This window comes from Merops nubicus, unplaced genomic scaffold (genome assembly GCF_000691845.1).
Source record: "Merops nubicus isolate BGI_N331 unplaced genomic scaffold, ASM69184v1 scaffold2734, whole genome shotgun sequence".
Taxonomy (NCBI): domain Eukaryota; kingdom Metazoa; phylum Chordata; class Aves; order Coraciiformes; family Meropidae; genus Merops; species Merops nubicus.
Window position 1 is genome coordinate 1 of NW_008603413.1, and position 14,114 is coordinate 14,114.

The window sequence follows — 14,114 nt, forward strand, 5'->3', positions numbered from 1 at the left end:
TCTGGAGAAGGAGTGACCCAGGAATCTGAGATGCCATTTTGTTTTTGTTGTTTTGTTTTTAAATTAAAATAAAATATTTATATAAATAATTTTAAGAAATTAAACATGTTAAAATAAAAATTTTGGTTTTATAGCTTCATCCTGAACAATAGTTTCTCTGTGTAGAGCACAGGATAACGATGTATAAATTTCAGTATTTAACTAAAATGATCTTATCCAAAGCAAAAGCTCTCTGCATTGTCATAGTTCTATGTTTGTGAAGTGGTGCTTAAGCTTATCCCTTAGATAAGTCTTAGTGAATATTTTGCAAGTCTAAGGAATTACTAACAATTCATACAGGCACTCTTGCAAGGATACCTATCAGAAAACCAAAATAAGTCCTAGTACTCTGGTATTTATGATGAAAGTCCATTGTACTGAGACCCCTTTAAATGTTGCTGTTGAGTCTTTATGTGGTGGCTCAAAAGCAGGAATAACTTCGTTGTGTTGGTTATGGAAAACTGGCTGACTACAAATTTTTATTGGGACAAGTCACTTTTTGGGAATACATCATGTGAAGAGTGTTTTCTTTGTAAACAGTGCAGGGAGTAGCAGAATGAAGGGATTTGAATAGTGATTGTTCTTCCACTTTTCTCAGCAGCAGCCTTCAGTTACGGAGCTGTGAATTGAACTTTTTTTTGTGATATGCATAAATATTTACCAGGGCGAGCTGGAAAAGCTCTGCTGGGACCCAGAGCCTGTCCTCCTGCCAGGAGAGAGAGGGCTGTTCTCCACACCATATGTTCTGACATGTTGTCAACTGTTTGTGTACATTATGCAGCAGTTGCTAAACAGTTGGTACTGTTTTCCTTTAAGAATGTGCCACTAGGTTCAGGACTGCACTGCATACCCTATAAAAAATAGAAGAAAAAAAAAAAATTCCCCCACCCCCTCCCAAATGTAAATTCAGCTCGTTCAGCAGCAGCCTGGAGCCCGACATTGTCTGCTGTCGGAAGTGTGAGCTAAAGGGGACAGACATTCCCCCTGCTCAGCGGGAGCAGAGCTACGTTCTGCCCTTGTTGCATTATTAATGGCACAATGTTTTTATGTTGCAGATGGCTAAGAGCTAGCAAGGCATATTCGGGACCATGATGGCTCAGTTTCCCACAGCTATGAATGGTGAGTAGCTCCACTCGGTTTGTTTTGTTAGGGGTGGGGGCATTTTTCTGTATTCTTAATTTTTTTTTAAATGATGGGTTTAGCACCTGCACCAGCATTATGGTCAGTTTGCTGCAGACTCTTTCCTGTAGCCTAACTTGTACTAGAAGACTGGGAGAAATTCAGTGGAATTACTGCAGTGTAATTTGGAGTACAGCTACGCCTGGAGCATCTCATAATCTCAGATCACTTAAAGGGTTGAGGAATGTATGACTTGTAGTGTGAATACTGTCTGACTTCAGGTTAGGAATATGCTAAATAATAGTTGATTAAACTTGCATACCTTTTGTCTTATGTAATTCACAACAAAATCAGTTTCATTATAGTATATTATGCTATTTAATTTAAACCAAAACATTTGAATGTTAAGCAGTTTGCTACATTGATGAAAGTAATCAGTCTGTCTCAAGAAAAAAATATCAGTTTTTCTCCAAAAAAAAAAATGTTAATAATGTTCTCCTTGACTATGTGCCCCATCTACTATGGAAACTTTTGGATTTGTTTCTCATCATTTCGTTTCCAAAACAGCTGAGAGTTGAAACTTTAAGATTGTTCATGAGTGTATTTATGTTTTGGAGCTTTTTATTTCTAAGCAAGCTTTGTTTCTGTAGATACAATTTGCAAATGCCTGCGAGAAATTTGATGTTAACATGTTGTTGTTGTTTGTTGAACTGGCCAAAATAAAAAGATGAGTATAGGAACAATGCTTTGCACTTCAGATATTCCAGATAGGGAGTTTTTCTCCCCATAAAAACAGGGAAATAGATATAAGGAAAAGTGTTTCTTATTTATCTGTAAAGGTTACTGCAGGACTGGGAGGTCTTTAACTAATTTAGACAGTTGTCAGTGCTGGGATAAATTGGGTGAATGAGGGGAAGTGGGTTTCTGCAGAAGAACACCCAGATTTAAAATTAAACCTCTGTTTTATACATCTGCTTCACGTGTGTGTAGGACATTTTGTGACAGAAATAAATGGTGTGATCAACGCCTTTTTTTTTAAATACAGTCAGCTGCAGTTTATTCCAGACCTTGTTTCACAGACCTAACAATAAAAGAGGAGTAAAATGAGTCAATATATTGTATATAATAGGGAAAAACCTAAATACCACATTTTTTTTTTTCTGCTTTCTTGGACATGATGAAAAAACTTTTTTAATTGCCACATACTTTTTGATTCTCAATTTAAAATAAACAGAAGCTCTCTTCAGGGAGAAGACAGAGTTATGTTCTTGGCTGTTTCCATGGCTGATCTATGCATAAAGTATTCAATGTCTTTCTGGTTTGGTTTTATACTCCTTGGTTCTGTTGAAGGCTTGCAGGTGTGTTGGTGGCACTGAGGACATACGTGACTTGATCTCAGAGGTCTTATTTTGGGAGAGTGATCCTTTCCTTCATCTGAAGTCCCTTGGCCAGTACTGTCTGCCACTCTCAAAGGAACAGTGCCACAAATACAGCCTTTCCCCTCACAGGATTATACTGGGTTGAAAAACATAGTAAGGGAGTGTGAGAGGGTTACCAGGCAATAATTAAACTGTTGCTTCTCACTGAATATTTGAATGACTCTGTGTAGTTTTGCAGTTATATTTCATATCAGAATTTATTAAATTTCAAACAAGTCAGGTGGAAAAAAGGGCATTTTTTTAAAAGTGGTTTTATATTGAGGAACCTTTGCAGTTGAAATTGTTCTTCTTTAATCAGTGTTCCTCTTCCCTGCTACTTCCTATTGCTGTTGTTCACATTCAAAGTAGATCACCTGCATTTGCCACTTGTTGCTCAGTGGAAACCTCTCATTATGTTGTTCCACCTTGCTGGTGACTTGAGGCATGAGATGAAGAATGGGGTTGTGCATGAGGCAACTAACCACCAGGCATGGCTGCTGCCTGCCACACCTCTGTAGTGACAGAGCATTGACCCTTTTGTGTCCTACTCAGAGAAAACTGTGATTTTCTTCTGGGGAGAAAGCTCTTAGTCGTATCAAGGTACAATACACTTTGCTTTCAGTTCTTTAGTGGTGCAAGGCATGAAGTAGTGTCTGTTTCAGGATTATTTTTGGCATCCAGTGTGAGAGGAAAGCGGGTGGATGGCGTAGAGCGGATGTGTGTACGACTGTGATGATGTGACACAGGGTGACAGCAGCTTTGGGAACTGCAGGGTTCAAGTGACAAAGCACAATACTTACATAGTCTTGAACAAATACAAGTGGAAGATGCTACAATGCTTTATTTACCAACTCAAGCAGAGAAGGGGAAGTCTACACAGGACCTCAAGAAGGAAGGGGAACTGAGTGGTGTGTCGTACTGAGAGCTGGCATGCTCTTCTTTAATTACGTGGCCATAGGTAAACTTGCTTGTTGAGGCATTGTGTGCTCTAAGGGCACATGCTCTTGCTAGACTCACCTTTCTTCTCCAAAGGCAGTGAACAAACAGAACGGAGTTCCCTGTGACTCTCCTTTCCTCTCCAAGGTCACCTTTGTGAGCGCCATACTAACAGAATGGAAATTCAAAGAGGAAGAGCAGGGCTTGAAGAATGCACGTTGATTTTTTTCTGGAATGCAGGGCAGACCTGGCAGTCATTAACAAATTTAGTGCCTGTGCAAAATGTAAAGGTTGTGAGGACATTTTATATGAACAGGCAAGGTTGAGCAACGTGTTTCTTCTTCTTCTGTAGGAAGGCTGCCAGTTACAAAATGTACACACAGCACCAGATGGATACCAGACCTTGGTCTCTGTGGAGTCCAATTCTATCAAAGAGCTACTCCAGGCATATTCATCTCCCCAGTGCACAAACGAGATCAAGAATCCCATACTGAGGATTTAGTTTTATCCTCTAATTATCTCTCTGAACATGATAAAACAAACCCAGTTACTGGTAGTTTGTTCTCCTTACATACAGTTCTCCGTTGGGATAAAGCTTTCTGAGGAATTCATTCCAAGTTTAGCAAAAGCTTTTGGAAAGGGAATTTAGGTACACTAAATAACAATTACCTTAGACATTGTACTTTTAAAGAAGGAGTTAATACACTAACCACAAACAACAATTAAAAAAATAAAGCCTTTAATAGGTTAAAATGTACTCCTGCTTAATTTGTCTCTGTGATTGCTGTCTTTATCACAGAGCAGGAGGAAGAAGCCTTCACTGCCACAGGATGCCTTCTTTACAGCTGAAGAGCAGTTGCAAGATGTTGCCATTCTCCTAACTGCCCTTCTGTAGGCTAGATTTTATTCAAGGTTTAATATCCATGCTGATGCTGGATCTTGATTTGGGGAGATGTAATCTTGACGGCCCAGCCGGAACAAGGAAATCAGTATTTGCTGATCAGTATCTTACACATTGTTTCCTTAAGTACTATTGGAATTTTTGGTCTGTTATTTTTTTAAAAATGTTTTTATTTGTCCTTCCTCTTCCCTCATACAGCCTGTTTCCTTTTGATATAATTTTTTTGTGGTCCAGCAGGAAAATACCTCTGATAAAATGAGATGCAAAAAGCAATACTCGTAACTCATTTCACAAGCTTATCAACCTTCATAAGGCAAACTGCAATTTAGGCTGCTGTGAATAGAATTGAGTTTTGTGGCCCTGCAGTTAGGTGTGTTGGAGACCAGGGTAGACATAAATGGATTGAGTGAGTTCCTCATTCCACTGATGTCAAGGGTAAAACACTTGCTGATGCAAAGTTATGCTGCATCTTCTCTATTACAAAATGTGCCTCAAGATCCGTGGTCTGATTTTTTTTGGATTCAGAGGAATCCTGCTCATGACAGGTCAATTAAAAACTACTTGAATGCAACCTGACTCCTAAACTTGTGTGCATGGTAGATCTGGAAACTGTAGACTTGGATATCAACAAGTGTAGATAAAGATCCTAAGCTGAATTATGAATTAGACCTTGTGAAGACAGTATTGGAACTTATTCTCCCATCTAAAAGGAAAGGAAAGAAATTCTACGACAAGGTCACATTTTTTCTGTGTCCTTACCTGTAAGTTAATCCTTTCACTTTTCAGTGAGGACAGTGATGTCAGTTGATGTGGAGCAAAATTAATATGTTTAAGTCAGAGAGGTGTATATTTTCCAGTATCACATCCTGCAAAAACTTAGCTCTCCATTTGTGTGTGCCATATTGTATGTTTTCTTTAATCCTAACAAGTCAGAAATAGTGCTGTAGGACTGTGGAATACCCAATGTCTTATTCATATGTAATTATGAGGATAATATGATTCACACAAAAGATACAAGGGGAGATCATTGGAGGAAGAAATAGTCATGGAGGTAATTGTTAGATGGAGTAAGTGTAACTAGATTTTAACAAAGGAAGGCTGCACCTTTTGCCTTCTTCAGTAACTGAATTTTGTAGACGGTGTAAGAGAACGCATGTTTGGACTGGATTAGAGAAGTAACTGTCTAAAAGGGAGAGCAAATGCAAATTTTAAACTGGGATTTTGTAACAGTAATATTCTTAATGGATCTTGATTATTTATGGCAACGTCATCAGTGAAAAGCAAAGTGTATGCTGGTTAAATTGGTTGATGGCACAAACTTAGGAATCATTTTCCAGCCGGAATTATAGAGTATGAACTTGATCTCATTGGTTAGATTTCATCACACTTCTGTTGTGCTGTCTTCACATAGTTTTTTTTTAATCATAGCATTATGGGCTGGAGGAATTTTTGCTGGATGTTGGGAAGCCAGCAGTTGAGTGTGAGTAAAGGGGAAGGCAGCCGGATATGTGAGATGGTGGTGTCATAATTACGTGATTCCAGGGAAAGGAAATGCATCCTAAAATGGGCTGGATGAAATAGGGAGTGCTGTGTGCTGTTGCATAAGGCTGGTGAGACATCTTGTGGGGTGTAGGATAGAATTTGAGTTGTCTGCTTAGGAGGGGGAAAGAAAAATCCAGGAAGTGTAGTAGACAGAGTTAGGCTTCAGTGTTATCCAGGAGAAACTAATTGTGAAAGGCTAATGAGATTGGCTTTGCTAATCTACCAAAAAAAACCCTACTGGTTTGTTTTTTTTTTTAAAAAAAATATTGTATTTACTTCAGAGTAAATAAATTTACACTTTAATTTTTTCATATTAGGAAAATAAATAGTAAGTAGGGAAAATAAATTTAAGTACAATGTTAACACAAGGTTAAATAGAGATGAATCAGCTTTGGTGCAGTTGCTCTGGAAGTAGGATGGAATGTTTCTGTCAGCAGGGACATTTTGGACCATGGTCAAGGCAAAGTCTGATGGCCTTAAGGCAGACCTTGCATTTTAGGAAGGAATTAATGTATTAGAGTTTCTTGGAGTACCAGCAGTCTGAACGTGGTGACCTTGGAAGTCCCTTCCAATCTGATTCTCCTCAAATGCAGAAAAACTAAATAAAAAATTAAGTAATAATCTACTGAAGATTAGTGTGAGATCTTCATCCATTAACTTATTTTAAGCCTATAAGATTACACTGAGTGGGGAATTCAAGACAGTTTTTATCTGGAGTAATAATACGATAATGCAAACTGCTTTATTTATTTTTGGTGTCAGCAAGACCTCCTGAAAGTTTTTCTTCAAAGCACATGAAAACCTAATAACGACAGAAAAAACAAAAAAAAAAATCACACAAGAAGTTCTACAAATATTTCCCCAAAATGGAGGCAAAGGACTTGCAGGCTTATCTGAAGGGACTCAGAAACATGAATCTGTCACATGGCTGAGCTTCTAAGGGCTTTGACTGTGCAAGTTTATTTCTTAGATAAATAGCTTCAGAAGTCTGTGATAAAGTTTTCTGATAAACCATGTTGTGTGGTTGTTGTGATTTAGGGTTGCTAGGCATTGTGTGCAGTGGTGCCATCTTAACATCTACTGGATTCCATGTTGTCTGTGATCATCGGGGCCACTTTGAACAGGGCATAGATGAGTTTAATTGGTATTGGCAGAATGAGTTCAGGTTTAGCCCACTAATTATGACAAGAATAAACATGTTTTTAGATATTGTGTTCTGTCAAATGTATTTATATAATGTTGTGTTTCTTTAATTAGGTATCTTCTGTGTTGAGGCTTTTCAATATACTGCACCAGTTCTTTAAGACATCTGTTGTTTTTCCTGCAATGGAACAGTAACTTTGAGTAGTAGTTGAGATAGTTAGCAGGGGTGAAATCTTGGAAAGCTGAAAGAATTTCAGTGTTCATGAGACTGGTGTTCTTATCAGGCACCTTTAGAGAAGACCTTTTAATAACTTAAAAACATTCCTGGTTTTTTGCTTGTGCAGTTTTCTGTGTGTGAGTCTCAAGAACAGGTAAGATTAACTGAATATCAAGGGCTATGTTAGTGCTGTTTAAGGAATTAATTTCCTTGAAAGTTTATATATATATGTATATAAATTGTTATATTTTAAAGCACATACAAACATTTTCTCCAGCATATCTTCTCATAACCATAATTTGTTGTTTAACTGTGATCTCTGAAGTACAGTTTTTGTTTCTTTAGGAAACATGTATTGCCTGAAAGGCACAGTTTTAATATTATCAAAGAGATCTGCACTTGTTACAGTGTGTGTTGGTACTTGTATAACACCATGGAAAATAATCCACTTGTATTTTCTTGAGGGCTACAGGCAAAAATTTACTGTGCAACAAACAATAGTGCTTTCCTAACACTGCATTTCACAAGAAATCTTCAAGCTTGGTGGGAAAAAAAAAAATTACAGGTGCAAATTAATGTACAGACTGTTTCTGATAGAGATGCTATGGCTTGGAAGGCCAGCAGAATCACTCCTCTTATTGCTCATGTTCTTGATAGTCACACTGGATTAAGAAATATATGATCAATAGTTTTTAACCTAAGTGAAGATAATTCAATGTCCACTAAACTTACCTTTCTGGAAATTAGATACTGTTGTTGCCAGGATCTGTTACACTTGAGGCTCTGGAAAAAGCTAGAATTAGACACGGAGATAAAGATGGCCAAAGAGAGAATGTGGTTCTTGTGTTAGGGGAGACTAAATGGATTAGAGCTGTTTAGCTCACTTTAGAGAAGAGACAGCTGAGTGGAGGATATGATAAAAATCTGTGAAGCCATAATCATATAAAAAAAAGCTAACAAGGGAAAGAATATTCGTGTGTTTTTCATTACTGAAAAGGAAAGCAATATCTAGTGAAATTATTGAGCTTGAAGCAGACAGAAGAAAATGGTTGATTGGTTGGTTGGTTTAATACAATGAACAGCTTTGGGACAGGCTGTCTCAAGATGTCCCAGTACATGGAATCAAAACCTGGGGAGGAAAGATCTGTACCATGGCTATGAAATGACTTTTTTTTTTTTTTAAGTGTGTGGTGTTTTTGTTTTGTTTTTTCTCAAGAATTCTGCCAAATTGCTGATTTCTGCCAGTTGAGAAACTGTAATACTGAGGGAAGAAGTCTGTTCCTGATTCTATTCCTGAAGTGGCCCTATGAGCCACCGTGGATGCAGGATTAGGGACGATGGTATTAACCCATACCAAAGGCCTTATGAACATAAATGAGACAGTTTCCAATTTATTATATTTAAAACCAGACTCCCTAGTATGCTGGGGTAGTGGTGTTGTGTATGCACTGGATACAGTTGGCAGGTTCTGCTAATTAGTAATTTAACATTACAAGGACTACTGTTTAAGCAAACACTCTTATTCTTGCTTTTGTTACCTTGGTGTTTTCTTCTGGTTTTCCCTGTCTCTTTTCTTTCTGTCTGGACTAGAAATGATAAAGAGGAGGGTAACAAGAACGAGGTTTTTTTGAGGTTTTGTTTTTTGTTTGTAATTTGGTGGTTCTTCTCTCTTCCTTTTTCCTTTCAAGCCTACATCCCAGTTGTCCATTGTAAATACAGCCCCTCAGCCTTCCTCCTGGTCCCAGACTTCCTCCACAAGTCTGAGAACCCAGAAATGTCAATTTTACTCTAATGGCCAGATAATAACAATAACTACAAAAATTACCATAAAGGGTCTAATATTCCTTGGATAGAGTTCTGCTCTGGTGGTGTGTCAGAATATGTTTTTGTAAGAGAATAATTTCCTTTACTCCACCTAATTTCAAGCTTCATTTTGCATCCTCTTTCTTGGTGTTGTTTGCTGCCTGCATTTCTCCCGGGGCAGAAAGATTTCCTGGCTGCTGCAGATGGAAACTCACCTGAATCTTATTAGTTTTGCTGCATTCTACAGAGATTTACTAGATAATCAAACAAATTATTCTTTTGTAAATTTTTAATTGTTATAGGGGTGTATGTGGATGCTAATGAGCAGCGGAAGCATAAAAAAGTGATTTTCAGAGTTAGAAAAGTTTAGTCAAAGCTCAGGTGGGCTTTTTCCTCAAGCATGGGAACTAAAAACTTGTCCTTATTGAAGTCTTTGATGCTGTGTAGGTTGACAGGAGTTTACTAAAAAAACTCCTTCTGACTTGTCCTAAACTGAAGAGTAAGCCGACCTTCCATCTTCTGTGTCATGCTGGGAAAGAAGACTCTGGAGTCTGTCAGCTGCTTACCCTAACAAAGGGAGCTAGGTCTTGGTGCTGCTAGAGGAGAATTTGGCAAAGTATACTTATCTTATGTCTTGATAATACTGCTTACTTGAATTTTCCATACCTTCCATTGGAAAAGATTCTTGTTGGTGTGACTTTTTACTTTTCCTTCTCTAAAATCCATCTGAAGTTTTTAATGGCAGGCCTAGGGAAGGGATCATCCCCCGGTACTGCCTGCTGGTGAGGCCACACCTCCAGTACTGTGCTCAGCCTCAGGCCTCTTGCCACAAAAAGGATATTGAGGTGCTGGAGTGAGTCCAGAGAAGGACAGTGAACCTGCTGAAGGGTCTGGAGAAGAAGTGTTAAGAAGAGCAGCTGAGGGAACTGAGGTGGTTTAGCCTGCAGACAAGAAGGCTGAGGGGAGACCTTATTGCTCTCTACAACTCCCTGAAAGGAGGTTGTAGCAAGGTGGGGATCAGTCTCTTCTCCTGGCTAACAAGGACAAGAGGAATGGCCTCAAGTTGTGCTGGGGGAGGTTTAGGTTGGCTATTGGGAAATGTTTTTTCACTGAAAGGGTCGTCAAGCACTGGAACAGGCTGCTCAGGGAAGTGGTTAAGTCACCATCCCTGGAGCGATTTAATTGGCACATAGGGATGTGGTTTAGAGGTGGAGTTGGCAGTGCTGGGTTAATGGTTGGACCCGGTGATCTTAAAGATCTTTTCCAACCTAAATGATTCTATGATTCTGGGAGAAGGCATAATTATGTCACTGGATAGCAGGATGGACTTATTTCATGTGCTGCATCTGTGTTAGTAACTCAGCAGTTGCAGGTGGTATCAATGGCATTGTTTTTCCAGAATTAGGCAGAAAATACTTTTATATTTATTGCTATTATTGAAACCAGATGTGGGGAAGGCTGAGGTTAAGCCAAGTCTGTGTGCCAACTTTTTCCTCAAAGGAAAAGTTAAATTAGCTGTCAAGAATAAATTATGAGTTTACTAACACTGTAGGTTCAGTAATTGCACTTTTTGATGAGAAATGGAAAACTTGTTTCATTAAAATTTCAGGAAAAACTATTGAATGAGTTGTCATAACCTACAGAAAACTAGTATAAAATGTAGCATCTTAATGTGCAGTTGAGGCTGCTATTATGTTTATACACATTTCCTAACATATTTTTTACATTAGTGGAGCTCTAACAAAATTTTAACATGCATTATTTTTGTTTGTTTACACATCTTCAAGTAAATTTGCTGTCATTTGCTGTATCTGTGTTTTATGGGTGTTTTTTTGAAATATTTTTCTTGCTTGATGTGTTGCTTTGTGTTTCAGTGGAGCTTGGCAATAATTTAATTTAAAAGGAGCTTCTGAAAATGGATAGCCATAATGAGCTAAATGATTCTTTGATTTTTATGAAGTCTAGAAATACTATCCTGTTACCAGAAACTGATAGTTTAAGTGCTTTGGAGTCATCAGGTTGCGCTTTAAAATTCAGAAAACGAGTGGATTGTTACTGTTAGCATGGACTAGACTGTTATGTATCTCTAAATTGTTTGAGACATTATACTCACTGTAAAAGCAAGGATCATGTTCCTGCATTGAGATCATTGCGTGGCACAGAAATCTGGATGTTCTTCCTTTACAGATGGATTTTGTGTATCGAAGTGGGGGAGTGGCAGGGGCCACATCATCAGGCAGAGTACTGCATCGTGGGGCATTCTCCTCCTCTTTTCTAGGAGCAGGTGGTTAGTGTAAGCAAGCCAGAGTCTTGATTTTAGTGAACTGCTGAACATAAGGATTCCCAGTGCACCAGAACATCAAGAAATCCTGTACATAATGCAGAGAATGGGAATTATGTCCTAAAATACAGCTGCTGCTTTGTCCACATTTCTGTAAGCATACTCTTCGATTAAGTAAGCATTTCTTGGCCAAATCTGTGTACCTTTGCTCTTGCCTGATGCTACTTAACAACCTGTCTGCAGGTAACGGTGACTTTGGGATAGCACATCAGAGACACATGAAAATCTTGTAAAATTCTCTTGGCTTCAGTGGGCAGAAGTCTTAGAATTTTAGTGAAAATACCAAATTAAAGGAGAAACACATTTCTCTCTGTTTAACAAGCTTTAGCTACAGATGTTTCCTTTAAACTGGGTGTACATTAAAGCAGCTGCTGAAGTTGTTGAGCAGAGATGTACCCATTTCCTCTTGCAGTTTCCCCAGTGTTTCTTATTATGCTGAGAGCCTCCATGAAGAGTTTCTGGCAGGACAGGTAGTAGTGGGATTAATGTGTGCATTGTGAAAGGAGGTTGCATGTGACTCCTGCCCTGGCCTGAGAACATGGGAGCTGGGAATAGGAAGAGATATTCCTCAGGGAAGAGCAGATGATACTTTGGGATGGGCCCAAAGCCACCACAGTGGCAGTTCATAACATTTACAGACCTAAATAAGAATAAATGCTTATTATTAGTCAGTGTATTCTCCTGTGTTTGATGTAAAGCATCAGCAACAAAACCAGGGAAGCAAATATTGAAAACAGCAATAACACTGGTAAGGAATCTGGAAATTCAGACTAGTGGTAAAATGTGTGTCCTCACCACTGAGGCAAAATTGGAAGTGTGATTCAACATCTCAGCTGGGAGCATTAAATCTGGTCTGTCATAAACAATTCTGTGGTAGACTTGTCTACAAGCAGAGACAGAGAAAAACTGGAATTATTAGATTTATCCCAGAATGTCTTACCCAAAACGACTCTCAAAGCTCCTAATGGGAGAGAGTAAAGCAGTTGCTGGTTGCATTAAGGAAAACCCCTTGTTATGCAGCTTGGGGCACGCTGCTGCTTGTCTGTGTTGAAATTTCCCCATCTTCAAACATGAGGGTAAATATTTATTTAGGGTCATTATGAAGCTTAATGCTAGGGGTTTTTGGTGGTTAAGAAGGTGGTGGTAGAATAGCTAATCCTTGTGACTGATGTCTACAAGGAATGCTCTTTCAATTTAAGTTTATTATCTCTGTGGAGTTAATTAACTTTGTAGGTCGTAGGAGCATGTTTTTTATTAGAGAAAAACAGGCAAGGCCCATCAGTGGAGGACAAACATAGTTCTTTGGAGAATGGGAGAAATGTCTGCTGATTTTCCACAAGTGAAAGTCACCTTTGTCCTTTCCACTGATCACACTGCTCCTGGTGCAGTGACCTTTTGGTACTAACTAGTTAGTGGCAGAAGTCTTGGGTCATTTTCAAGCCTGTTTACTTCTCTTCTAGGATTGCACTTTTTCTCCCCTCATTTCAGTGGCAGCATACAGGTTTAAGGAGAGAACAGTGTTTGTGTCCATTTCTGCTGTTGGCAGCCCATCAAAGCAAGTCCTTTGTTTTCTTCTGAAGATTATCTATCTGATGCAGTATTGCAAAGGCATTTCTGAAGCTGTCCTGCTATGATCCTGCCATAAACAGACCCTCATGCTTTCTTGTAGCAAGATGTCTTTTGCTTTAAATGAGCTTAAAGGAACAGAAATGATGTTTAACCCACACCGTAGTCACTTGCTGGTGACACTATGGAACTGTGGGTGCTACCTCATTGAATTACATACTAACACCTGTCATATGAAGGTGAGGTTGGTGTGTATTTTGTCATCTCTAGAGAAGTCTTAAATGTACATTAAAATGGTGTTTCACACCAGGTTATTACTCTGTCTTTGTCATTCCATATGGAATTCCACGTGGGTAGAATCCACATGTGACTTTGAACCTCTGACCAAATTTCCTGAGGGAAAATCTGTGTGGGGAAAATCTCCCAGGTTCAGAATTCCTTGAGTTTTGAATCCTGAAAATGCAGTGTAGTCAAATACAGTGTTCACTTCATCCAGGTGGGCCTTGCTTCATGTATGATGTTGTGAGATTGCAGAGTAACATCTTTTAAAGAGTAATGATTTTATAAGCTATCCTCATGTCAGAGAGATTGTACTTTTTCCCCTCTCCAAAATTGCACTGTCTACAGTTGGGAAAAAGTTATCTCCTGAAAATTTCCAGGAAGTTTAAGTTAAGTCAGAAAAGTATTAATGTACTATTCATTGGGTGTAGCAAAGCCTGTCATCACAGCATGGAGTGGCAACCAGACCTTGATTTCTGAGGCTGAATTGATTTGTAAAAGTATTGTAGTTCACTGCTACTTGGTGGCAGCTGAGATGTCTCTGTAGAGCCAAAGGTTCATCACTGCTCCATCAAGGAGACTCGTGCCTCTTGCCCCATCCTGTGATCAGAGAGGTGCCTGTGAAGAGGAGATGGTTTTTTGATTGGTGTGTGACTGGCCGTGAGTAAGGGCTGATGCTGTGAGGAAGGAAGAAGTACAGCAATGTCTCTGGGCAGAATTGATAATTCCCTTTAGCTGGATCTGGTTTAAGGGCAAGACATTTCTCAGCTGTGGGATCGAAGGCATGTTAGTGCAAATAAAATGTCAAGC

At 38.9% G+C, this 14,114-nt stretch overlaps 1 protein-coding gene across 1 annotated transcript in view; it reads left to right on the forward strand.

Annotated features, from left to right (window-relative positions):
• Nucleotides 1–1,091: 1,091 nt before the first annotated feature.
• LOC103771336 (intersectin-2-like) overlaps nt 1,092–14,114 on the forward strand; it is a gene marked incomplete at its 3' end in the record, with an annotated part of 31,524 nt that continues 18,501 nt past the window's right edge. Inside the window, exon 1 of the mRNA XM_008938626.1 lies at nt 1,092–1,158. Coding sequence (XP_008936874.1) covers nt 1,128–1,158 — 31 coding nt within the window. The remainder of the gene's footprint in view (nt 1,159–14,114) is intronic.